The sequence below is a fragment of the Acanthopagrus latus genome, chromosome 11, assembly GCF_904848185.1.
Source record: "Acanthopagrus latus isolate v.2019 chromosome 11, fAcaLat1.1, whole genome shotgun sequence".
NCBI lineage: Eukaryota > Metazoa > Chordata > Actinopteri > Spariformes > Sparidae > Acanthopagrus > Acanthopagrus latus.
In genome coordinates, this window is record NC_051049.1 from 18,392,671 (window position 1) to 18,417,957 (window position 25,287).

Consider the following 25,287-nt stretch of genomic DNA (forward strand, 5'->3'; position numbering starts at 1 on the left):
CCACCAATCACGACCAAGGGTGCATTTGCATCGTGCCCGCGCCTCGCTTACATGGGCAGGAAGAAACCGTAAGCCGCACCGCGGACATACACGGCTACTTGTTGATGCTCCTCATAAATAAATGCGTGACGTGAATAAAACGATCACGTGGTGGCGTATTCTTGTCAAAACTGCTGTGAATTAATGTTTTCCCTCCGAATTTTACAAGAAACATTGTGATGTTAGTAAGACATGGCGGTCATGTAACTTTAAATTTTTGGGGGAAAAAAATGGCCGAACATTTTCACAGCATAACTTTTGAATTAACTTTAAAGGTTCAGTAGCCAGTCAGCACAAAGCGCCTTTTTGACTCCCGTGCAGCTGTTTATATGGACCACGTGGTCTGTCCCAGTTGCCATCACGCATCAAGCACATGTAGCAGCCACCACGCGGAGCACTGTGCGCTGCCAGATGTGCGGAACAGCAACTACATTTACTCGACATACTTTAACAAATCTGAGGTACTAATTCAAGGTAATACGTTCAGAATATGCTGCCGAATCCACAACATTTAAGAGGAAATTAGCTGTTGATTACATTTATTTGCCACAAACGACCGGAAACCAGCGGATAAGGATTGTGTATATATGATATTATGATACATGTGGCCTGGACTGGTTGGCCTAAACAACTTTCTATATAAAATACCTAAAATGGATAAACCTGGATCACCTCCAACAAAACTGTGTCGTTTTGGAGAAGATATTTAAACTCATAATTTTGATATTTACAATATTAATGAGGTAATGATACAGACTCATCGGTTTTTCCATATCTGAATATCTGAAGTCCTTTTTCAGCCAAATATAAACAAGTGTGAAACTGTGTTGTCCTTTAAGATCAGTTTGTTTATTCATTTTATTAAGTCTGATCCCTAAAACTACTCAGTGAACCTTTAATATGGATGCAGAATAGAAATTATGTTGGCCTAATTTAAAGAACACAAAATGGTAGTCTTTTGGTAGTCCAAGTGGTTTTACCTGATAATAAGGCCCTTCTGTATTTTGCGTAATTACAATTCAAATTAAGAACTTTTCATTTGATATAAGTTGGCCTTCTTTTAATATAGCAAAACCTCTTAAAATTTACCTCCATCACTGATAACAAACGAATATAGAATGGATAGCCACCACAACAGGAAGAATATTAAGTTGACCTCCTGTAAGGTCCATTTAGATGTCACTCTGGAGCTTTCACTTGTACAAGAATCTTCCTCATCCAACGCAGTTTACCCAGTTGATGAGAAATTGCCAAATTTCCCTTTTTTTCTGAACACTGAGGACTTGTCATCTAAAGTAAGTTGGCTCGAATGCAGAGATTTAAAGTTCCCTCGACCATGGAAACTGCAGTTGATAGGAACATCCTCAGTGTCCATTGAGTAGCTGTTCTGGAGCTTTTGATCATGTTCTACACTCTTCCCTGGCGGCAGTCTGTTTCTAGGTGTACGTGTGTGTACGAGGCAGCCTGCAGCAAGGCTCGATTCCCAGGAGGCACCAGCAGCACATGTGAGTAATTAACCCTCAGCACCACAAAGAGGCAGCATTGCGTTTTACATCCTTCACTTATTTCACAGAGGGAGAGAAAGTAGTTTTGTTCCAAGCAGCTTAATCTCTCTTTCATTACTGGTGTCTCACAGTGAAATAAGGCTGGCTACCCATTATTTTAATTAATTAATTTTAATTAAGCTAATGCCTTTGTTTAGCTTCATTCATTTGTTTTCTCTCTCTCTTTTTTTATACATGAAGATGCATTTGAACTCTGGTACTTTTTTATGTTACGGTTCTGGGGGTAGGGGATTGCTTGTAAAATTGTCTTTTTGTAGTAGAATGTATGTTATCTTGACTTTGTTAAGTCTTCAAAACTCTCAGCAAAGATCACCCATCACACCTCTTAATGATGTCATTTGAGCTCACAGACGTCTGCGTAGACAACCTTCAAAACTGGCTTTCACCTCACCTGTCTTACTCTTCTGCTCCTTTATTTCAGGCTTGACAGATCGTCCTCACAAAGCAACTCTCAATTTTGACAGTATTATGGCGTCTTCATAGTAATGTCAATTTTGTTTGGATCTTACCACGCAGCAAGTACATTACAACTCCTGTAATTATTTCTTTACAAACACATACAGTATACAGTATTTTGAATAGCTATGTGAATATAACAGTGACTGTTTCATGCAACCTGCAGTGTACAATCTGACAAAGTGACTTAACTTAAAAACAAAAATCAAGGAAACCGATGACTTTAAAATGAAGTTGAAATTAAGTAGACTAAAACGTTTGAGTTGTCAAAACTTTGTAGCCTGTACAACTTCAATTTAATAGTCTACTGGGTCATTCTGTGTTAATCACTTACCTGAATTTTGAAAAGGAAAGTCACGGATATGTTGAAACTTCACATTTCTTTTTGGTGCAACTTATTGTGTCTTTATGTTCAGTTTTTAAAATTGTAATGTTGCCACAATGCTGTGCTTGTGGACTGGTTAGGTTTAAGCACAAAAAACAATTGGTTAAGATATGGAGAAGATAATGTTTTGGCTTACCTGCTTCTGTCACCACAAACACACCTGGAAATTGTTTTGTTGAACATATGTGGTTTTAATACCACAGGTATGGCTGGAAAATATCGTTTCACACTTATAAATGTTGGAACGCCGACTTTGGCTGTGGTGTCCTGCTTGGCGGCTGCCTCGCCTAGATGCAATGCCACCAGCATCCCCCCTTCTGGTACGAAGGAGCACATAAACACACAATCACAATATGATATGACACATATTGTCAATATTGTACATATGAAATGTGCAAATTTAACATACAAAGTGTTGTAGAAATGTACAATGGCAACTCTGCTCTGTATGGTAGACTGGTTGATGTCAATGGTGATTACATTTGATATGGTAGCAGGCAGTGGTATAAAGTGTGAGGTCTGTATAAAAAGAATTAAGGATTTATAGCTGTTTCATGATTTTAGTTCACTCATGTTTCACTGTCTGAAATCCTTGTTTCAAGTGTTTACATTGTACTCCAGCTGGCTGTCAAACACAACATCTGGTTTCTGAACCCTGTCACCTTCATGTGTTAAATCACTGTGTTCTTTCAAAAGAACCCTGCCGCGTTAAAAGAATGAGCAAAACTATTCTACTGCGCTGTTTCACCCACCCCTCTGCACCTGCTGTCTACCGATATCTAACAGGGATGGATTAAAGCGAGTGACTCCAACAAGTAGAACGCGCATCAGCGGCAGCGAGGGGAAATAGATGCATCCTGGGATTTTAGGTCAGAGGGGATTTCCTTTATCACAGGGATAATGCGCATTTATTTCTGGGCAGCGACCCAAAATGACCAGATGTATACTCGGCTGTAAATTGTCGGTAAAAGCATACAGTGGTAAATCTTTGGTAATGTTTCTTATTATGTCAATTATTTTGCCAGTGTTTACATCCTTGCTAATGGAGTAAAATACTAAAACCTCTTGTCTGCGGTTATGAGTCACCGACTGCAGCAGTTCTACTAATTTGTGTCGTCATATAGCTGGCACATGCAGTGGACAAAATAACGGACACGCGTAATACACCATCTAAAGCTTTGAAGAAAGGCATAACAGAAAGATGATCAGGGTTATAAAAGATGTAAGAAGTTTGGTTATAATCTGATTTGTGATATTAAAATTAAAAAATGGCTAAAAATGCTAAAGAATTGCCAGAAAGGGGCTTACATTTTGTTTTTATCACCTGTGCAGAGAGCTTTCATTGTGATGTCAGTGTGTGAGGCATTCAATTTCAAGCAGTTAATGCTTGTTTTTAGAATTATCATCTTGAAAATGGGAACATGATGGGAAAATGTAAACTATACTATCATTATAACACCATATCTATATACCCTGACTGTTGTGTAACCATTCAGCGCTACTGTCAGGCCATATTTTCTATGGAGGTTTTGTGTTCTCCATTCACACAATTAACTTTTGACTGTACACTGTATTACTTGGCCTTTGATACAGCCTAACTGAACGGCACAGAAATATCATTTTTAAAAAGTTCACTTCACGGAGCACTGAGCCTGGCACAGTGGTGTTGACTGAGTTCTGCGGTGTACTTTTAGCAGCTCCTCTTCAGTGTAGTCCTTCCCCTGCTGATGGGCTTCAGCTTGTTAGAAGCTCTTATCATGTTTTGCACACTGCCTTTCTTTCCCTTCTCAGGTTTTTGCATCTAGTGTTCCTGCAATTTGGACACCAACCATGTGAGGCGTGCCTCAGTTTGTGGCCAATCTGTACTTTGTGTCAGTGATGAGAAGGAGATGCCATTCATTATAAATGACATTTGAACATTTGTGTAATAAACATATCCCTGCTGTCACAATGAGAAGGTTACTCCATCCACTGAGTCATTTAACTTTTTCAAATGTCATATTTATCGTCAGATGGTAAACGATGGTGTTGATTGCATGCATGTGACAGGTGTCTTCTTTGTTTCCCCCTGCTCGATACTGCCCTCTAGTGCTGGAGCATATTAGTGCAAGTGATCAATGTTAAACCACTTGGTTAAGCACTTCACGCATACTACAAAACATTGTGTTCAAGTGGATTTGAAAAGCTTTGTGTGAATCACTTTGGCTTGCGTGGTGATATTTTTTTATGACCTACACGATAAGTAATCCTTGTGATGAAGGGTGGGCTGCAACAACTCTGTAAAACGTGCTCAGCACCAAAGTTGGACCCTTTTTCCCAGAGCCTGCAGATCTTCCTCCACGGCCTCTCCGACTCTCAACCCCCTACGGGCGAGACCGTGGAACACCCTGTCTCAGAAACGTCAGCTCGCCAATTCATTATCACGCTTTCCTCATAAACACACTTTTATAGACTTGCCTTCACATGTTTCCATCTTGTATTCTCATGTTGCTTGTTTGTTTCTTTGAAAGATCACATACAGTATTTATGACCGTGTTTTGTATACTTCACTGTTCTCTTTCGTTTTATTTTGGAAACTCTGCTTTCAGACACATGCCGCACAAACACTGATAGGTATTATTATCAGTCACCTTAATCATTAAACTTGAAGCTGTGGGAGTTAAAGACTTGACTTGACTCCAGCTGCATCAAAACCTGGTAGCTGCTTTGAGAAACTCCTCCTCCCAACTAATCTACCAACAGTGTTTTTGACCTGCATACTTGATTGGATGCTCATGCTCTGGAACACTGTGAACATTTTGAATCTGTGGTCCACTGACGTTCCTGCAATTAGTGATTGACGTGGTATTAAACCATATTGCTCTCATTCACTAGAGGTCACATGATGAATATAAACTGTAACAGCATAATACCATATTTCCCTTTTACGTTGAGCTAAGTTCTGTATTCAAAGTCAGCAAGCCATCAGTTTCAACTTGGCTTTAAACTGTGTCTGGTTGTAGAGCGCTGCTCTCCGTCAGCTGCCTAATAAGGGTATGATGCCATTAATACATCTCCAGCTCTGCGAGGTGCAGGTCAAATGCAGGAAAAATAAATGAACTATCCAACGTAGTCTTATTAAGGATAATTAGGTCTAAGTATGATATATGAACACTCGGTAGATACAGTAGATGCCGTTCCTCCGGGTGGTGATTTTACTGTTACATGTGCCTCTACGGGTGCACAGAGTAGCTTTACTCTTCTCGTGAAACCTTTGTCAAAATCTGTCTTGCGTAGAATTAAACAACAAGGCAGTTATTTTTAATTTTTTTTTTTTTTCGTTTTATCTCAGCTCCTCAGAAGCTGATATACCCAAGGTACCACTTTTCACCCAAAAAGCCATGCAGAAAGTGTTCGGTTCCGTAACATAAAAGCCTGAGAGGGTACATGTAAGTGCACATGGAATGTTCTTTTTATCATTTTTATCAACATTTACAACTATTTGAGACAAAAGAAAAAAGTTACAAACAGAATTGACCTGCAGTTTGCATCCATTTTTCAAAATGTTACATAAATAAAACTCATATTTATAAATATCTCTTTTTATAAACATATAAATAGTTTTTTTTTAAAACATAAATACATTTATGTAGGGGGAAGATGGAGTACATGAATGTACAGCAGCAGCAACAATATACAGCTTTGCGGTTTGTAGTTTTTACACCATTGTCCGCCATCTTGTAGTATGCGTCTGTGTTTGTATTTATTGATCATTTGTATGTTATACACATATGTATATATATTTATATATATATACCTGCATATCTATTATATATATATTTATATGAAGGTTTTGTAGCATTGCCGTCTCAGTCTTTGCTTTTGCTGGTCGTGGTGACTTTCGTACCGAAAATATGTCACTTGGTGAGTTTTTCTTTTCTTTTTTTTTCCCCGTCAGGTGAGAACAAACGGAACCTTTGTTATTCAAACCCATCGTCCAGAGATCTAGAGAAACACAGAGAGGGAACAGAAGAATAAGGTCAGACTGAGCATTCAGGAAAAAACAAACAGTTAACCGCTAACCGCGTCTACCCAATGGACACACGGATACACTGCAGCCCGAAGACGGGTGTCAGCTGATGAAGAACACACACAAACACATACACACTCACACAAGTTAGTCACAAATTCACACTCCCCCATCAGGTTTTCACAGTTTGCCACAACCACAAAAAGGCCTCAGGCCTCAGGACTAATTGTGCGTCACCTAGCCTCCTCATTACTTCCTTCAACCACCACAGCCCCTTTGTTGTTTTCATTCCAATCGCTTGGATAAAAAGCCAAGGTTTCCCAGAAAGAATCCTGGCCACCACAGGGTGCTCTGTGTTTATAACGTGTGTGTGCATTAGCCTGTCTGCATCCTTCCATCCCTCCTCCATCCCCCACGTCCTTCCTTTCTTTTTAAACCTGACATATGCCACTTGTTTTCTAGCTGAAGCAGATGGGATCATTCATGGTGATGTGCATATATATATCTATATATCTATATACATCTATATATGTCCATATATATGTCTATATATGTATGCATATGAGTGGACCTTCTGAAGATCTACTGGATTGTTGCCGGCACGTCAATTTGCATAAGCTTAAGTTGGTGTTCCTGCTGTCTGAAGTGTGTTCCTGTTAGAGGAGGGAACACAGCTGGACTAAAGGTCGTGTGTTGATGATATCGTGTCAGTCAGACAGCTGAGGTAATGTCATATATCTGAATGTGATGTCTGCAATCAAGCTGATCTTTGACCCAGACTGTGTGTTTATCACCTGACTGAATATTACCATGCATGGTCATCTCTCTGCACTTGATTTGCAGTGTATCCCTTCTTTCCTCCCTTCCTTCCTCCCTTCCCTCCTTCCTTCCTTACACCCTGTCTTTTCTGCAACTACACAAAACCCAATTAGGACCTTCGTCTTCTCTTCCTAATTATTATTTCCTTCCACCTTTCGCCCGCATGGAGTCCTTAGATGACCACTGACTAAAGAAAATATACATTTGAAGCATCCCTCTTCCTAATCCCCCGTCTCTCTTCCTTCTTTCTACCCTCATCCTTTTACTTTTCTTTTGCACAATCCTTCCATAACTACACCCTTCTCTTTGCTCGCTTGGCTGTTCCTCTCCTCCTTCGTGTCCCACCCAATCCCCAACACTCATTCTTGCTTCCTCCAGTCATCCTCTTTATGTTGATATATCAGGTTGCAGTGAAGTGGTCCTGTGTCTTTGAGGGGAAACTCACCATCAGAGCGCTGCTCCGACATCTAGCAACCCATGCCGCTGATGGTTCCTATCCTGTCCATCTTGTGCCCGAAGCAGCCACTCCGCGACGTGGACCCCCCTTTCTTGTTTCCGGATTTGTGTCTCTTTGGCGTGGGTTGGTCGTTAAGGAGACGAGCCCACATCCCTCTGGCCCGGGTGTCCATGCGTAAATCTCGCAGTAACCGTATCCGAGAGCGCACAGCGTCTAGCCGCCTCTCCCTCTCCTCCGACTCCAGAAACTCCGCCAGTTCCTCGCCCAGCAAACTTCTAAGAGACTGGAACACAGATTGAGAAGGTCAACAAACTCTGGCTCCCTCAGGCAAATACGCTGTGCAGAGAGATGTGCAGAGAGATGTGCTTTTGATGAAAACCGAAGTGCATGCATGAGAGCGGAGTACCCGTTTGCTCTGGGTTAGAGGAGATCTCAATGTAAGCACTTTCAAAACAGCGTGCATTAACCAAGAAAGAAAAATGTTAATGACTCCTGCGGTGCTGGAGTGTGAGCTGAGATGGATTTGGCTCCCGACTGACCAAAGACCAATTGTGGAATTAATCCAGAGGTTTCCTCTATGACTCGAATCGAACACGAGCTTCCCGTGAGGGCTCTGTGCTTTCTATCGTTCTGTGCGATAAATCAGCTCTAACACTCTTCTGATGTCTTCGCGTCTTGAAGCGTCGCATCGGGCAGGTGCCTGCAGGAGCCCGCTGCTCCGCTCTGAGCGCAGACTGTGGCATCAGTTTGCAGCCGAGCACAATTCAAGCCACCTGAGCTAAAAGCTAAAACCTCTTGGGTTGGAATGATTATTTTTGAGGTCTCGGCGTTATTTAGTTGATTCTTCAGGCGGTTTCTGTGCGTAATGGCGATTTTACGCACACAAACAGCCTCGTTTGTCCCGACTTCAATCTTCGCTAACAGTTGGAAAATACTAATTCCGAGTGGAAGTTGAGTATGTTCATCACTCTAGGTCGCTTCGCAAAGAATCTAAAAAAAAAAAGGCTTTTAATTACTGAATGTTTCCGCTTTGTTTTCTTTTTTTTGTTGTTTTTTGGAGCGCATGTCACACGACTCACTGGGCGCCTAAATGACAAAACGCTGATGAATGCTGCGGAGCAAAAAAACAAAAACAAAAAAAGAACAGCAGTTATGATGTCTTCAGGAGGTTAGGCATCACAGGATATAAAATACACTGTCTGTTTATGAAATATGGTGGGTGTCTATTCAGAGTGTGGGAGAGAAAAAAAAATGTCCTCACCGAATTGCTAAGCATGACTGAAATGATGAAATATGATGCGTAAAAATAACAGTCCTGAGCGCCTGGACCGCAGAAACAGCTGTTCACTCCTTAAGCAACACTCAGCTCCCGGCGGTTAATAGCGCGTAGAGAATAAACTGCTGTAATGTGTGAAGGAATAAGGCTTCAAGTGACTCCTTCTTACCTTCTGCTGCGACTGAGATAAAGGCTTCGCCCCCATCCTTACTGAGAGCAGGGTGACCATAAGTCCACACGCTACCAAGTACGACAAGTTCATTTTGACAAGTCTCGTGTGTTCTTTTCGGGGATTCCTCCGCGCTGAAGTTCACGAAGTGGGACGGTGAGCGGCAGCAGCCAATCAGCTGTTAAACATAAGAGGCTTTTCGGTCCGTCCTTTACTCCAAAGCTCTTCAAGTGCTCCTCTAAACTCTGTGTATTAGTCCTCACCGCTTTATAGCCAGCCCATGGTGATGTCATGCCAACCTGCGTAATGGTCCTCCTTCCGCGCCAACTCCCTGTTTTCTCTACCTGCCTCGGAGCACGTCATGCGCGGGGATTAATTAAATGATACAAGCTCCGGCCATCGGCGCTTTGGAGGAAATGAGATAGCCCATGAGCTATCAAAATGCTCCGTTTTCTTTCTTTTTTTTTTTTTTTTAAACTTAAGGACCTCTGGCTGAGACGCAGCGGCTGAAATCGAAGGTGGTTTCAAAGGCGGGCGCGTTAAAGAGGCTGAAGGAGCGACTTTGGCAGAGGGATGACCTCAAAGATGCCAGCCGCCTGCCCCCGCGCGAAACATCTGAACGAGTCGTATTATTATAATGTGAGAGTGTGAATGATGGTGTTTTTTTCTTTTTCTTTGACAGGAGAAGTGAAAATTCAAAGTCACTGCCGCAGGAATTAGAGACTTTGAACTTACTCGCGGAGATACTCCAGAAATCCTCAGCGATCAAGTGTCATTCTCACGAACAAACCCTTTCCTGAGCACTTTTGAAAGCAGAAGAGAACGTGGATGTGCTCCGCTGCAGCCCCATCATTCATTTCTTTTAAAAGTCAATTGATGTTTTCACTTTCACCATGAACCTGAATCACCGGTGAATGAACACGATTTTTTTTTCCGAGTTCAACCACTCGGATGAACTTTGCGTAACACACTCCGCGTTTATCTGATAAGGACATCTGTTTGCATAGAGGTTACTGGAAACGTGGCTTTACGCACAGCGATGACTGATCTGTCATCAGCGGACAATTGAGTAAAACTGATCTGGTGGTTCGCAAGACAGAAATGATTCCCGTTGAGCGCGGAGACTCATCAGAAAGGAGTCATTATTGTGTCTGGGTGAGAATGGCGCTGTGAGTTTTTATCCAGACCTGTCGCATCTCACCGGGTAGCGCACAACAAAACAGACGCACGCCGAGGCTGCTCTGAGGCGTGATGAGTGCGTAGACGCGTGCGTGCTGTGTGTCCAGACAGCCACCTGCCCTCAGAGAGGAGGCTGATTGATAACACTGGTTATTGACCCAATTATATGAGATTATAGCTCTATACAGAAACACGTATGAACAATACTACAGTTCCAAAAACTGATTTAAATCATTTTTACCACTGACTTTTCAGCACGATCAAGGTCCCCAACAGAACCCCTAAAGCCTGCTGGAATAAAAATCCTTCTCGAATGATCTCAAATCTTAAAGTAGAGACTGTTTTGTAAAAATATTTGGTGCTTTATGGAATAATTTCTAATAGCATCAGCAGGGGTCACAACCAGCACATCCTTTAGAGATAACATGGAACTTTCTCAGGAGAAAATAGGTACAGTGGAGGAAGAATTTCAGCATGAATTTGAGATCCATCTCCTGACACAGTGTTCAAACGTTCATGAGCACCTCATGACATCAGTCATTAACGCCAATTTATTCTCATGAGATGTAATTGTGTATTGACTGAGGGAACGCAGCTTATTTGCAGTGTTCACAGCCTCGCTCACGGATGCAGGGACGCACGACAGGCGCCTCATGTGAAAATAAGTTACAGCTGGCACATTACTTAATCCACGTCGAGGGGATGATGTCACATTCAAACGGCTTGAGCAGAAATATGTCCGCAAACGGTCGGTGTCACTGAGGAAAACTGTGTGTTCAAGCTGAGAACACCCAGGGAAGAGTGGTATTTTTTGCAGTGTGGGGCGACTCTGGGGCAGTGTTGGACCTGCAGAGCGGAGCTGCAATCTCAGGCAGCACCGTCTGTTTTGGAACACAGAGTGGCAGTATTTGCTGTGCCGAAAAAGTGAAGGCACCCCACCGTCGCATGTACTCTGGATCAATACCATCCTGCAACACTAAGTCACTGTACCCAGCAGATGAGGCACATGCAAACGTGAGGAGACAGAATCAATCAATCCCATGTTTGTCTGCGTTTCGCCGTGTAGAGTTCCACCAGCGTTAAGGCTCGCAAGTGTGGTGGATTTGTTGGCCTACCGCACCGTGTAGCAAAGGTGATGTGTTGGATGCTGGATGGCAGCAGTGTCATATCAGCGCTCACAACGTTCACTGGTCTCTTTTTCTTTGGTTGCACAGCAGGGCTTGACTGATATGGACAATAGGCCCGTGCTGTATGTATCAGTGAACAACAGGCTTTGAGTATGAACCTTTAAATATTCACACACTCCGATGAATGTGTGAAAGTATCTGATACAGCACTCAGTAGTACAACCAAAATATTATTTTTTCTGCAGCAGTTCATAATTTCATTGATGAACAGTGTGACCTGACTTTTATGATAATAACAGACCAGCAGCATTCACTGAGCAAATGTATCTCATCCTGACACACACAGACACACACAAACACACAATCAAATCTAAGAAGGTTTCCCGTCCTATAGGCAGCTGTCCATCCAGAAAGGCCCAAGAGGAACAAGGGAAGAAGAATCTTCACTTATATCACTTGTTGTACAATGTGCAACATGGTGAAAACTGTTGCTCTGCATTCAGCCAATCACGAGGGAGCAGGGGGAGGCCGATGCACAGCGTCCGGGCTCCGACCCCAGATGGAAGCCAGTTCATTGGTCAAGGATGCAGACTGGAGAATGAACTTAATGTTTTCATGGTGGAGGACGCAAAGCCAAGAACACAGTCCTAATCTGTTTTATTGGTGGAAACTCTAAATCTTCAGTAGTTCACTTTCTTCGTCTGAATCAAATCATTTTCTCTCTCATGCCAATAAGTGATATTTTCTTACATTTTTGCTCTCACGACATCGTTGGTTTTGAGCAGTAGGTGTTTCTGCTCTGGACTTCTAAGAAATCATTCCTGATTAAACCGTGCGGCGTCTGTTTTGATTAGTAATTCTCTGATTCACTTTCGTGTTTCAGTGGTTGGCACGCTTTTTCTCCCTCTTCTCCTGCTCGTCCGCGGGGATTATCATTGCTCAACCGCCCGATATTCTTGTATTCATCCCCATGTACCTCAGGAATAAATAGAAGAACAGACAGACTCTCCTGCAGTGGGGACCACCATTGTGTTGTATCAGTCAGTAACTGATATGAAAACATTGCTATAAATGATTGCACAAAAAATATTAAACTTCCATAACTGCATTCACGTGTTTGTTCAGGAACTGGGTCTGCAGGACAAAAGGCTTCCTGTCAGACAGCAGATTAGAGCTGCATTTACTCACTCAGACAATGTTTACTGAACATGCACACTCTATTTCAACTAAGAGTGTCCTCTTTAACACTGTGAGCAGTCCCCTACCTTCACGCAACTCCACCTGGGAAGTTCAATCTGCCTTGCTCAAGGGCACTCTGGCAGTCAGTGTTGAACGCTTGATTTTTTTTCCCCCCACTGATCTGGGAATTTTATCCAGAGGTTTGATCCTGACTCTGATTCAGCAGCTGCCATTGAGGCTTTCGCGGCTACAGGTCACAATCAAATGAGAGCTGTTGGAGCGCAGTGAAATGAGGGTGATGCGGCTTTGAAAATGAAGGAATCATCCACGGTTCTTTATCAGCAGCGGGACCGCGCTGAGGACGGTTTGAGGCAGTGAAACAAGGAATGGGATAATTTGATGAAAACGCTCTCATCACACCATTTGTGCCCGCTTACCGACACGTCACTGACGAGGTGTGCGTGACCGTCTTGCTTCGTCCTTCACCATGAATGAAAGGAAACTGAACTGAAATCTTCATGCACTACCTACAGAAAGAGCTCTGCTGAAGTAAATAAACATATAAAAAGTTATTAAAAGACAACTGTTTCCTCAATCACCAACAACGCGTTCTCCGACATGAGTCATATATCCTTTACTTCAGAGACACACTTTGGTGTGACACCGCATTGGCACTTGCTTTCTCTGACTCACCCGTGTTGTGTCACTGACACATAATTACTGTACACTGCAGGAAGCTTTCAGAGTTTCATATATCTGATGGTTTTTTTGCTGTTTTAATTAACACGGATGAGTAGATTGAAATTGAGTACGGTTCCACCAATCACACAGCGGTTGCACCCGTTGAACTTCTCACACATTTTGTTGCCTGGGAGTAGGCAAGGCACGATATGAAAAGTTCATGTCTCGATTACCTTAACTCTGGATAGTGGCCGCCAAGATGGGAGTGCAAATTTTTAGGCGATTAAACCTTCCATCTGCAGGTTCTGCAGCCCTCCTACCTGTCATTCTATAGTTTGGAATCCCTAGTATTTCCACACATCCGATTTAACTTATTTTTGTGGATGCGATGTAATCGGCAAATCGAGACTCCAATCCTCTCTTGCGATATTTGAAATGATCTTGTGGCAACTGAAAATGAATCAGGAGGTGAGTCAGTTTAGCCAAGTCAAGTTACTCATATGAGGATTTTAACGTTCAACTTGATTCACGATTATCCTGATAATGGAAATTCTCCATGATCAACTTATCCTAAGAGTTTAGATTATATTGAATTAAAATTTGCAGCATGTCAGTCACCAGATTATATGCCTGCACATTAAATGTACGTACTGATGCTTGTGCTGTATGTTTGCAGCAATCAGGAAATGTTGGATGCTAAGACCTGTGAGAGATTCTGACCTGAACCGGCCCTGACACCAAGACTACGGTGCCACAACGCCAGCTGTCACCAGCAGAGACAGAAAAGTCCCTCTGAGCAGCTGTAACTGGAAATCACTTACACTCTGAGATACCTGTAGTCAGGAAGGAGCACAGGATGCCACATAATATATCTCAATTAACTGATCTGCAGTCAGCTTCTCTTTCACAGCAACAACAACAACAACACTGTGGAGCAGCTGAACTCTGCTGACCTCGCGTCCATGAGGACTTCTCCGGTTTTTAAGCAGGACATTTTTCTCTGATTGCTAATTCCTTTATTTTGACTTTTAACGAGTGAGTGACACATTCTTTCTTAATGCCGCAAGTGTTGTGTCACGAGTTTGTCTTTTTTTGTATACTTTAACAATGTTACACACTTTTCCCGATGACATCACGCGGGTTACTGAGAGCACCTACTGTATTTCGCTCTTTCCTTTTGTTCCCCCCCCTCCCTTTTTCTCGCTCTGCCCTTGCCGCAAATTCTTATCCGCTTAATTTTCAATAAATCTTTTTCGCTTTCATGTGGCCGAAAAAAAAGCTTTGACTGGTTTGCATCAGAAGGCTATACAAACCAGCGGCGGGGCCATGTGTTGCAGTAGCCCTTCAGCAGCGAGTGTCTATGGGAGGATTGAGTGTCTTGGTTCCCCCTCTGGGGTTTGTGTAAGACAAACTACAAGGCTGTTACGGTCCTATAAATAACGGTTTTATTGCGTGGGGAATTTTAATGCTTTTTACACAAGTGCTCTGAAGGCTTTCGCATGTGCCAGCATCAGGCTTTTGCCTTCAATGGACAGATACTTCAGACTCATGAATGCACACATACCAGCGTCAAGAAGTATCTTTTTTTTTTTTTTTCCTCCAGGAGGTTGTTTTTCGTCTTCTTGATCTGATGTTTTGCGTTGTAAGAAATCTGACATTTGCTTTGCTGTGCAGAAATATGTTTTATGATGCAAGAGGTGAAAAAAGTGAGACCATTTTTGCCGTGAGTAAAGATCTTTGTTTTACGATCGTGATTTGTGCTTTTGTCAGCATCATCCTGTTGATTCAAAACCACACATGGATATGTTTTGCTCTATTTCCCAACGAAAACAGGTGAAAGCTTCCCCTCTATCAATCACTAACGTTGCTTTTCCCACAGCCAATCAAAAGGGGCTGTGGCCACAAAATGTCGGATTATACAGTGTGAATTTGTGCACAGAGATGTGCAAATATGATATAAAACCTGTATAAATAATATGTGCACTGTTTTTGCTCCACACTTGACATTTTATAAAGAATGTTTGATTTAACTTTGATTGATTTAACTGTTTGAGTTCACCTGAATATGAAACATTTGTCAGTATCTACTCACCCCAGTGCAGACTGAAAGTCAGGTGAAGTATCCCAGACTGAAGGGGTGTTCTTCTGCTATGTAGCTGCAGTGAAGATTTAGGCATACATTTTTTCAGATCAATTCGTCATCTCAGCGCGTATGGAGCCAGTTTTTGTTTTTACATTCGAAAACGTTTTAAAGTCCCCAATCTACTTTCCTAGATTAGGGAAATGCCGCCAGGCTGATATTTTGTGGACTGCAAAACTTAACCTGACTTTCTAATGGCATGAGGCTGAGGTAAAAATGAATTTTTGGGGTGAACTGTACCTTTAAAACCTGATGCCATTGTACTTTCTCTGCAGTGAACCAGTCAGTGTTCCCCTCAACTGCTGCATGCTGTTAGTTTTTTTTGCTAAGCCGGTGGTTTGTATCGGGTAAGCCTTTTGAGCAGCTGGCTGTATGGTGCCAACAGCTTTTGTTTTTTATTGCTACAACATGTTAATTTACTGATTCTCTGTCCAAAAATCACCCATGATTTCTTCTCCACTAGGATAATGAAACTCTCATCTGACCCCACTTGGAAACTGCTGCATATTATATAACAGACCGCAATACCACATATGTGGTATGATACATCTCAAGAATACCAGTCAGTCATGTCTCACAGACCCAGGGATGCAGGTGTAACAGCCTGACAGATGAATTTTCCTCCAAAATATTGTTCAGCGTCGTTCATGCATGAAGCCAATATAAAGGAAGAAGAAGCCGCAAGTGGAATATAGTCACATGAACAATGGAGTTTTATTGCTTGTTCCGAGGCATGTGTCGTGTTTTCACTTTATTGTAATTCCATAACCAAAATATACCCGTGATTTTTGAGCGCAGACATGGAGATGACTGAAAAAGCGGAAAAAGTTAAGTCATACAAAAACATGTCAGGTTGTCGGCGAGATTTGACATCTCATGTTATAAAACAGCATTTATAAATTCCAAGCGTGCCAAAAAACGGCCAGAAAGGTTGAGTGAACAAGAATGCCTGTTATCCGTGGAGGTTTTCATTTAGAGGTTGCTGCAGTGCTTTTAATGGCATGACACCGCTGACTATTTAGCCCACTGTTCATATATTTAACTCCCGTGCCAAAAATACTCTGCAGATTGTTTCCCGTGTGTAATATTTTGCTCTCATGGCATATTGCCTCAGTCTGACAAGCATTCCAATCTGGAGGAAGGAGCATATGAAAGAGGCACTTAGGTCAAAAGCTATTCTTGCACAGATATTTTGTTTTCTGAACCACAAGAGATGCTGTCTGGCTTTTTTACTGGGTTTGTGTTTAGCAGCTGAAATGACTGTGACGGCACACGAACAAATTGCTAACATCCACAAATACTGGGCGAAGGGTATCGGTGTGACGGCTAGGTCCTCCTCATGGCATTATTTTTGAACAACAGCTCCAATCATCGTGATGACTATTCAGATTTTTAAGAAATCGCCAACATTGTCAGTGATGTTCCTGCCCACACCACTGTTACAATCGTAAAAGTGAATAATATCCAGACTGTTTTAGGAGTATTTATTCCAGCGCTCACAGCACTGGCACACATAACTCGGTGGCAGAGATGTTTTTCTAAGCCACTCTAACACTGGTGTGTCACTTGTGTTCTTTTTCAAACCATGTGGAAAAACGCGTGTTTGGGGTTTGGGTGGCACAAGCTGTGACAAAACCGCACGGAAACATGGGCATTGCATCGCAGATATATAATCTTGGATCGAGGCTCCAAATGATTCGCTTGACTGTAAACGAAGTGTCCTTCCGAGACAAATGCCACTCCATGAAAACACTGCAACACACTGTTTCCCCTAATTATTTTTTTATTTGAGAACAGTATTTCCCCAATATCTAATTTATGAGTAATTGCTTTTAAAACTCACAGTGAGTCATGAGGATGTAAAATATGTCATTCAAGGTTTTGCACGTATTAACGGCCATTTTGTCAGCGCTGAACAGAATGACGTGCTGTTGTACCTAATTCTATTGAAACACAATCCTGTAATCAGTGGTGTGATACATGGTACATACAAGTAAACTCTTCTTCTATACACACTATTTAATATAGGTATGATTTCGCCATTAAACAGTTTGTGAAAACATTATTTAATATATTACGTCTAGAATAAAAACTTTAGTCTTTCGGGGAAGGACACACCCTCTCAGAGGGACCCTAAATGTTGTGGTTTATTCACTTCTCATCATCATTGATACATATTCCCACACAGCACAATGTCACTGAAGGAGAAAACACAGACCTAGCCAAGAGAGAGACGTGATACAACTCACTTGACCTACCAGAAAAAAAAAAACAACAAAAAAAAAGACGAAATATTTTCTGTCCCGCTTGTCGTAACGTCTGAGGACAAACTGCATTCAGGGAGTGACGTAACCCAGCATCAGCTGAACTACAAATCCAGAGCTGCAGACGCTTCACGTGAGGTCACCCGCTCTGCTTCACTTTGAAAAACAAAAAGGAATGTGTGTCAGGACGACCACAGAGGAAATTCAAAGGCTCGGTTAAGGGTTTAAGGGCATCTAGCTGACGCTTCTGCTCAGCAGCCGCCGAAAAAAAGGAGACAACGAGTAAAGGCGTTTGGACAGGACAATTTAGAAAAGTGTTTTCATGGCATGATGAAAGGTGCTTAAAGTTGCCCAGCGTGGTGTCTCAGCACTGCGTAGCTCATTCTTTGAGATACTAGTAAGAATGTGGTGCAATCCAGGGAGGTCAGTTTGAGTCATAGATCAGCAACCTTGAAGGCTTACCGGATGCAAGAACAGTGCTCAGCGTTAAAATATGAGGAAGGATTTCACATGTATGAAAAGATATCAGATTGGCAACTATTTAATCCTGCTTAACACAAGTTTACCCTCGTCATCTCAAGAGATCTTTCAGGAACGTGCCCAAACAATGGTCTCACGAAAATGCATGAATTGGCTTTGATTCATCACATGATTAATAACTAATAACTTGTCTGTCTGATCTACAAATGGATGACATATTTGTAAATCTAATCTTTGTCCCATCTGATATACATTACACACCTCACATGTCTGTACCAGTGCTGAACATTTTGTGTCACACCATCAGCCCTAAAACCCCCCAAAAACACAGAAAAAAAGACTTATTGTTTTGACTCCTGTGATAGTATTAAATGGAAATTGACTTGCAGGGACTTCACCACACAACAGGAAGCTGCGTCAGGAAAATGGTGAGTTGTGATCACTTTACAATAACAATCCGGCTAAGCTAGCAGATGTATGATGCCTCAAGCTCTGTGCTGCAACCCTGTTTGTACTGTTGCTGAAGGTTGGTGCTGTTCTGAGCATTATTTGTGGCTTTTTGATGGCGGTTTCTTGCTGGAGGTGTATACTGCAATTTGTTATTATCGTGCGATCATGTCTGAGGTTGCTAAAACTACGTAAGGTAGAGGTCTGCAAACTTGATCTCTCGAGGGGGGGTCTTACTCGGTGTCACAGTGTGTTAGACCATGGATTAAACTTAAACCGGAATATCCCTTTCAAGGTAGGCAAGGCGATTCTGGTGAAACAATGTCGTTTCTACGTTTCTATATTCTAATCCACAACGTCTGTATTTGATGATCTGGGAATGAGAGGCAACAATCAACTATCTTTGTCCAGAATCGCTTTCCCTACCTCTAACTTTGCATGAACTGATGGTCAACGAAGCCACCTGTGTGAGCCTGCTCGTGATCAGGTTGTTCATGCTCCTTAATCATCACTCCTTCCTTAGTACCTGCTCACATTTTTCTGTTCTATACTGTCAAATCTAATACTCGGCGACCACTTCCCTTCCTCAGGGCTGGCAGACAAGGTTTCCAGGAATAAAGTTTATCTCAGCTTAAATCCCCCAACATCAGCTCCATTTCCTGTGCTACCTATAGAGTACAAGAGACGTTTCAGGCGATGCGCAGCCGCTGTTCAAGGTCAGAAGGATCAAAATGTTCTCGTCCCATGCTGTGTGACGGGGCGAGGGGGGGAAAAATGTGCACTTGTGTCCTACAAGTTCACTCTAAAGTCATGTTACAAGAAGCAATCACAATCAGTCAGTGAGAATATTGCAATTTTTTGTTGATATTACCATCGAGGGATTTTTCTGCATGCCTCCATTTGATTCTCTCCTGCTGAAAAAAAGCGAGAGAATCTTCCAGCTGACTGGAAACGAGGTGCCATTGTGGCTTTGCCTCTCGCTGAAGCCTGCATTTAGAAGTCTAGCTGCCACTTGGAGCTGTGATAGCCACTTGCGCACCAGAGCAATTTCAAACCAGATGAAACATTTGACACAAGTGGCGTGGTGACCGTGTGAGGTCCAACCCAAATCAGGCAAACCGTGCTAGTCTGGCGATGGGTTTTTTTTTTTTTTTCCAAATAACCCTCTTTCCCAGCTCCCATGTGCCTCCTATTTAGTGGCTGATTTCTGACGTCAACTTAGGTAGACCTGCGCAAAAGGCCACGCAGGTCTGTAATGAGCAAGTTAGCGCAGAATAAGACACAGACTCTTTATATTTACAGTACGTGTGTGATTTGCATATTCTGTAACTTCTGTGTTCTTTGGTGGAGTGAGTGTTTGTGTTGGTGAATACAACACATTCAAACAGTTTTGGAGTCTGGATTCGGCTTATAAACTCACTTTGCCTCTGGTTTCGCTTAATATGCACTGATTTAATCTCGTGTGACCTAGCAGACGCAACATTGTTTAATGTTGTTTATTCTCTTAAATTGTGTTATTTACCAGAAATGAATGCCTCACTTACCTTTGTGTGTCTGCGCACAGAGGCACAAAGGCGGAGGTCTGGGAGCCTTACGCACGATGGGAAACCTGTTGGCCTGAGACCTGAGAAAAAAGTCCGTAGCTTGATGGCAGTTAACCTTGCAGTCGGGAGCTAATTCAATAAAGATCTTTTTTCACCCGGTACGCCTCTACAGCTGAGCCTAAAATGAGAGAGGATAGAAGACAGTAACCCAAGCGCTATGGAAGGGCGTCTGACTTGCCACATGAAAGGCAAACCCAGGCTGCTGTCAAGCAGCGTTAAGCACCGCTCTCATAAACTCCTGTCATATGCTATAGACCGGCCGAGAGCGAACTGCACCATCACCCACGGGCGACCTCTTTCCCTATATTATAACTCAAAGGTCAAAGTCAGTTCCAGACAGAGTGGTCAGTGTTCTTTCACAGACTTCATGGTATTTTACCCGTCTGGTACATCCTGCATCCAAAAACCTTCCTCTTACTCAAACAAACGGTGATCATTATAGACTGATAACCACAGATGCCATCAACCAGTAGGTGAGGTCATCAGGGATTACAGTTGGGAAGGGTGGGGTTGGGACTATAGGTGTCTCAATGAACAACAAGGCAGCTATTAACAATATAAAGTCACATTCCCACTGTGGGAAATCCATAGCAAATGGATGGGTAGGCGTCACTAAACACACTGAGAGGAACTTCTCTCAAATACAAACAGGAAAAGGCCTGTAAACAACAATACAGACATACACCTTGCTCACCCAGATGCTGCAGCAAGAATGCATAGCATCTTCAAAGCAATGTGGTTTATGTGTTAAAGAAAAAATAAATACATTTGATGAAGTAGCAAGAAAGTAAAGTATTGAAGTCTGGCTAAAAAACACATTTAGTCATCCTTTTTGCAGTCAACAGTAATATTGTTTTGAACATCTATACTCATTGTAATCGTCTTGTAAATGATGTAAATGACATTGTAACATTAGATCATAAAACCAAAAGACATCAAATGTGAAGTAGAATATGATTTTGGTTCTCTCCCTTTTGGTTTTTGAGTTTTTCTCAAAGCATGGCGTGTGATTAATAGAGCAGATATGTATGTGTCAGCAGAGAGAGATATGTTTTTCTTGGGGATGCTGTGATATTAGAACTAGCATTGCGCTCTCACTGTCAAACGTAAGCACAGGTGACGCATACAGGCATCACAAGTGTCCCACAGTGAAGCCACAGGCTCCACAGAGCGCACTATCCCGATGAGGCCCTGGTGAGTCCAGAACATTCTCCCAGCTAACATCGCCGTGCAGGCCCACGGTGGGAAAAGTGTGGGTTCACTGTGGGCAGGGTGAAGCCTCCACTAATCCAACCTGGGCCCCCTGTTGGTTGGCCCACAGCAGTTTTGCCCTTTGGAGCTCCCATCAAGGTTTTCCTGTGGGCAACCCACTTCAGGCTTGTTCACAGAGAGCCCACTGTCAGGTTAGTCTGTGCAGGGCCCATAACAATTTTGGGGGGAGTTAATCTGTGTTTTTTAATTTAACTTCTAATCAAAAATAGTCATGGGATGTGTCAACAACTTATTTCATATTGCAGAGTATGAGGAGAAGTGAAGTTGGCTGTGAAAGCCCAATATAGTCAGTGAGGTTGTCACAGTACACAGTTTATTGAACACAAGCTCCAAAACCTGCAAGATTTTGGGGTCATTTGAGGGCACCCGAAACAAACTGTAAATACTGCACTAAATATGCAAAAATAGAAATGCAACACTGTTTTTTGCTCCCTTTTCTCTCACAAGTTGAAGTAAACAATTTTATGTTTTTTCTTTTTTATGTACACAAAATAATTACTTCTTTCAGATTTTAAGCACACATTTGTTAAAATCCAATAAAATAAGCCATCCACTTGACAGGTGTGGCAAATCAAGATGCTGATTGAACAGGATTCAGGCACAGGTGTTCCCTGACCTGCAGGGGCACCAGCAAGACTATGCTGGTAGGCCAGCATAATTAATGGGAACGTGCTGGTGGACCAGCTTCACCATGCTGGTCCACCAGCTAAACCAGCACCAAACCAGCACTAACCAGCATAGACCAGAATGGAAATGATACTGGTCTATGCTGGTTTTTTCAGCAGGGTCATTATTTTCCAGAAATTAAATTGTGCTTTGAGAAACTTAAGTATATGAAGTTAGCTTATGAAAAGTATGTCCACAAAAATCCATTAAAGGTCTTAAATCAAAGGTTACCATAACAACTGTCATGACAGAAGCAGTTTCAGGTGGTTTTGCCAGAAGCAAAGCTTCTTTTATATTTTTTTGTATCTATTTATTTATTTAATTATTTACAGTATAGTCTCTTAGTTGTGTAATTAAGTTGTGATTGGAGTCATTTTGGAATTATTGCACTTAATACACATACTGTACACGTTTTTCAAGCTAGGTTTTAGCCAAGTTGAGGATATAGCACCAGTTGTGTGTGAGCTGCATGCTAGCAAGACACAAGGCTATCACTATGCATCTGTTGTTGGAAGCGAAGTAGCTCGCTAATAATATCCATGCATCAGGAGGAGTAACACCACCTAGAAGGTAAGTATGCCCAGAAAGACGTCTGAACTGCTGAAGCCAAAGATGGAGCAAGCAGTTATAACCAGATGAACCAGAAGCACCAGCAAGCTAATGGACAGCAAGTGAAAGGTAAGTAACAGGTCGTGTGTACTGCAAGTTCCGCATTTTTTATGCTTATTCAGAAAGCTGAAACAAACAATAGGAATAACTGTTGAGACATCAGAATTGCCTGGAGATCCATTAGGCCTCTAGCATGAGCACTGGGTTGAAAGCAAAACATTTGCTGCAACTTTAGCATCAGGTTGGAGGTACAATATTTGGCCAGGGAGTGGCAGAGGGCTGTCTCTGCCTAGCCAGGCCTGACGCCTTAACCAGGCTTTTACAGTAGGAAGGAGTGAAGCACACCGAGGTTTACCGCCATGCTGGGATCACCAGTTTAATGGAGGCTCGCCCTAGCCCACATTCAAACCCTGCATCTCTTGGCTCCCTTCCGGCAGCTGGGGTATACTGGGGAGCGTTCCCATGGAAAAGCTGTTAAACTGGCCACGGTAGTGAGGATGAGGAACAAGTTTCCATCATGTTCTAACTAGCTACAAAGAGATTCACATATTGCACTGCCATATAGACTCCTGCAAGATAGTCCTATTAATTGTGATGTGTTGGGTTTTAAGTGGGCAGTTGGAGAGTTTGTCCGAATTTTTCTCTGTTTTTCTCCATTCTGGTGGCTACAGGTGTGTGCATGGTCAGGTCTGTTTCCTCTTGGTGTTTTAACTGACCTATGAGGGGTCTGAGCGAGCTTGTTTTTGCATCATCTCCGTGTTGCTATGCAGACCGACTTTTCCATTGGCTGGGTTTTACCAGTCATCCTTAAAGACAAGCCTGGTCCTGATTGTTCCGGATCGTACGGCGGAATCAAATTAGGGACTGGTAATGGCCATAAAGTCCATGTCTGAGGCATTATACTCAAGGGCGTGGGCCCACCTCACATTTCCCATCCGCATTTCCTTTCGTCCCCGCTTCTGAGCGGGATTGTCAGCTTTTTTTCATTACCAGCTAATCTGGAGGATTTGTAACTAAAACAACAAACAGATAAAAAAGCACAAATCAATGGGAGAGAGTGATGTTACACAAATCAACTGTATGTTCAAATTGGCCAACTCATACATCATGCTTATTCTTCCATGAGTGGGCCCCCATGCTCTGCAGTTGTTTATAAAATCCAATAATGTCCTATAGTACATCACAGTGATTCAAGGTGCATGTCCTGTTCCTTGTGACTTTTTTTTTCTTCTTGGGAGACACAGGAATACCACAGTGTTTATCTCACTTACAGTTACAGCATTAGTAGCAAAAATACCACTCAACATTACAAGTCTCTGCAAACTTCCATAATAACCAGGGGCATTCGAAAGATGATCTGTATCGCTATGTTGGAGCATTCTCGACTACTTGAATATGTAAACAGAAGCCAACTTACAATAACTAATTACCAACTGTTGACTGTGGCTGCTGTTTGGTTAGATTTATCCTCATTTACCCTCTCCTATGGGCATGAAAACACTGAATTAGTGTTTGTTGGAATATGCATTATTAAAAAAGAGCCAGCAACCAATTTGGAAATGTTTCCAGACTCTGACTTGCGAAATATTGAAAACTCTCTTGTTATCATTGCTTTTCAGTCATTTATTTTTTTTCCCTTCTCAGTAGGACCCTTAGGGTGTGAAATTATATTGTGGCATTTTGCTGGCTCAGTGATTACAGGTAGATATCAATCTTGTCATTCTCAAAATGTATACCACACTCCTTTGGTTGGCTTTGATGTGTAAGATCAACAATTATTACTTTGTTGCTCAATGCCTGTCAATCTAGTAAAGGTTCTTACATATTCTGACCTGCAGAATTCCTTGGTTTTAAAAGCAGAATATTCGGCAATAGCTAAATCAGTATCTCTGCTCTGATCGCCTGATTTGCATGCTTTCTTGAGAGTATCACAGCAATGGGTTAACACTTATGCCGTAATCAAACATGCATTCTTCCGGATCCTACTATGACAAAAAATGTAGCTCTTAATTAGAAGTTCTGACCCAAAGAAGATGGGTCTCTTTCTTGTCATTGTTACGAGTTTAATTCAAGTAGATTTAATTAAGTTCTTGAGAGGTATTTTAATAAAGGAACAGGTCCTGATGGTGTGGCAGCTTGTAAACATGAAAGGAAAGACTATTATTTTTAATTACCATTTCCATAATTTAGAAAGTGTGATCATACCCTTGCTTGGCTTAGTGGTTACATCTGCCTCATAGCAAGAATGCACTAGTTTTTACATCTGATCCAGCAGATCACAGGGAGTTTGCACGTTTTCTCCATGTATACACAGGTCTCTGGTTACTTCAACAGTCGTGAAATATTCCGAGTAGGTTGATAAGAAAGTCAGACTTGCATAGGTGTGAATTAGGTTATCTTTCTTTATGTGTTGACCCCTAATAGAAGGCACATCTATCCTGCAGAAATTGCTCAATGAGATACA

The 25,287-nt window shown here is 42.2% G+C and overlaps 1 protein-coding gene and 1 long non-coding RNA gene across 4 annotated transcripts; one reads left to right on the forward strand and one right to left on the reverse strand.

Moving 5' to 3' along the window:
* Positions 1–134: 134 nt before the first annotated feature.
* LOC119028697 lies at positions 135–4,399 on the forward strand. Of its 3 annotated transcripts, XR_005077783.1 has the most exons (5): positions 135–513; positions 1,469–1,544; positions 2,026–2,139; positions 2,649–2,765; positions 4,237–4,399. It is a non-coding gene; the product is annotated as an uncharacterized LOC119028697 (long non-coding RNA). The 3 variants fall into 3 exon arrangements; XR_005077781.1 differs by having other exon boundaries at positions 2,649–4,399; XR_005077782.1 differs by having other exon boundaries at positions 2,026–2,123; positions 2,649–4,399.
* Positions 4,400–5,874: 1,475 nt separating this feature from the next.
* On the reverse strand, positions 5,875–9,524 carry nppc (natriuretic peptide C). The gene is made up of 3 exons (XM_037114929.1): positions 9,176–9,524; positions 7,719–8,013; positions 5,875–6,429 (listed from the first exon to the last, which is right to left on the reverse strand). The coding sequence occupies exons 1-2, from the start codon at positions 9,266–9,268 to the stop codon at positions 7,741–7,743; spliced, it is 366 nt and encodes a 121-aa protein (XP_036970824.1). The 5' UTR covers positions 9,269–9,524; the 3' UTR covers positions 5,875–6,429; positions 7,719–7,740.
* Between the last annotated feature and the right edge of the window lie 15,763 nt (positions 9,525–25,287).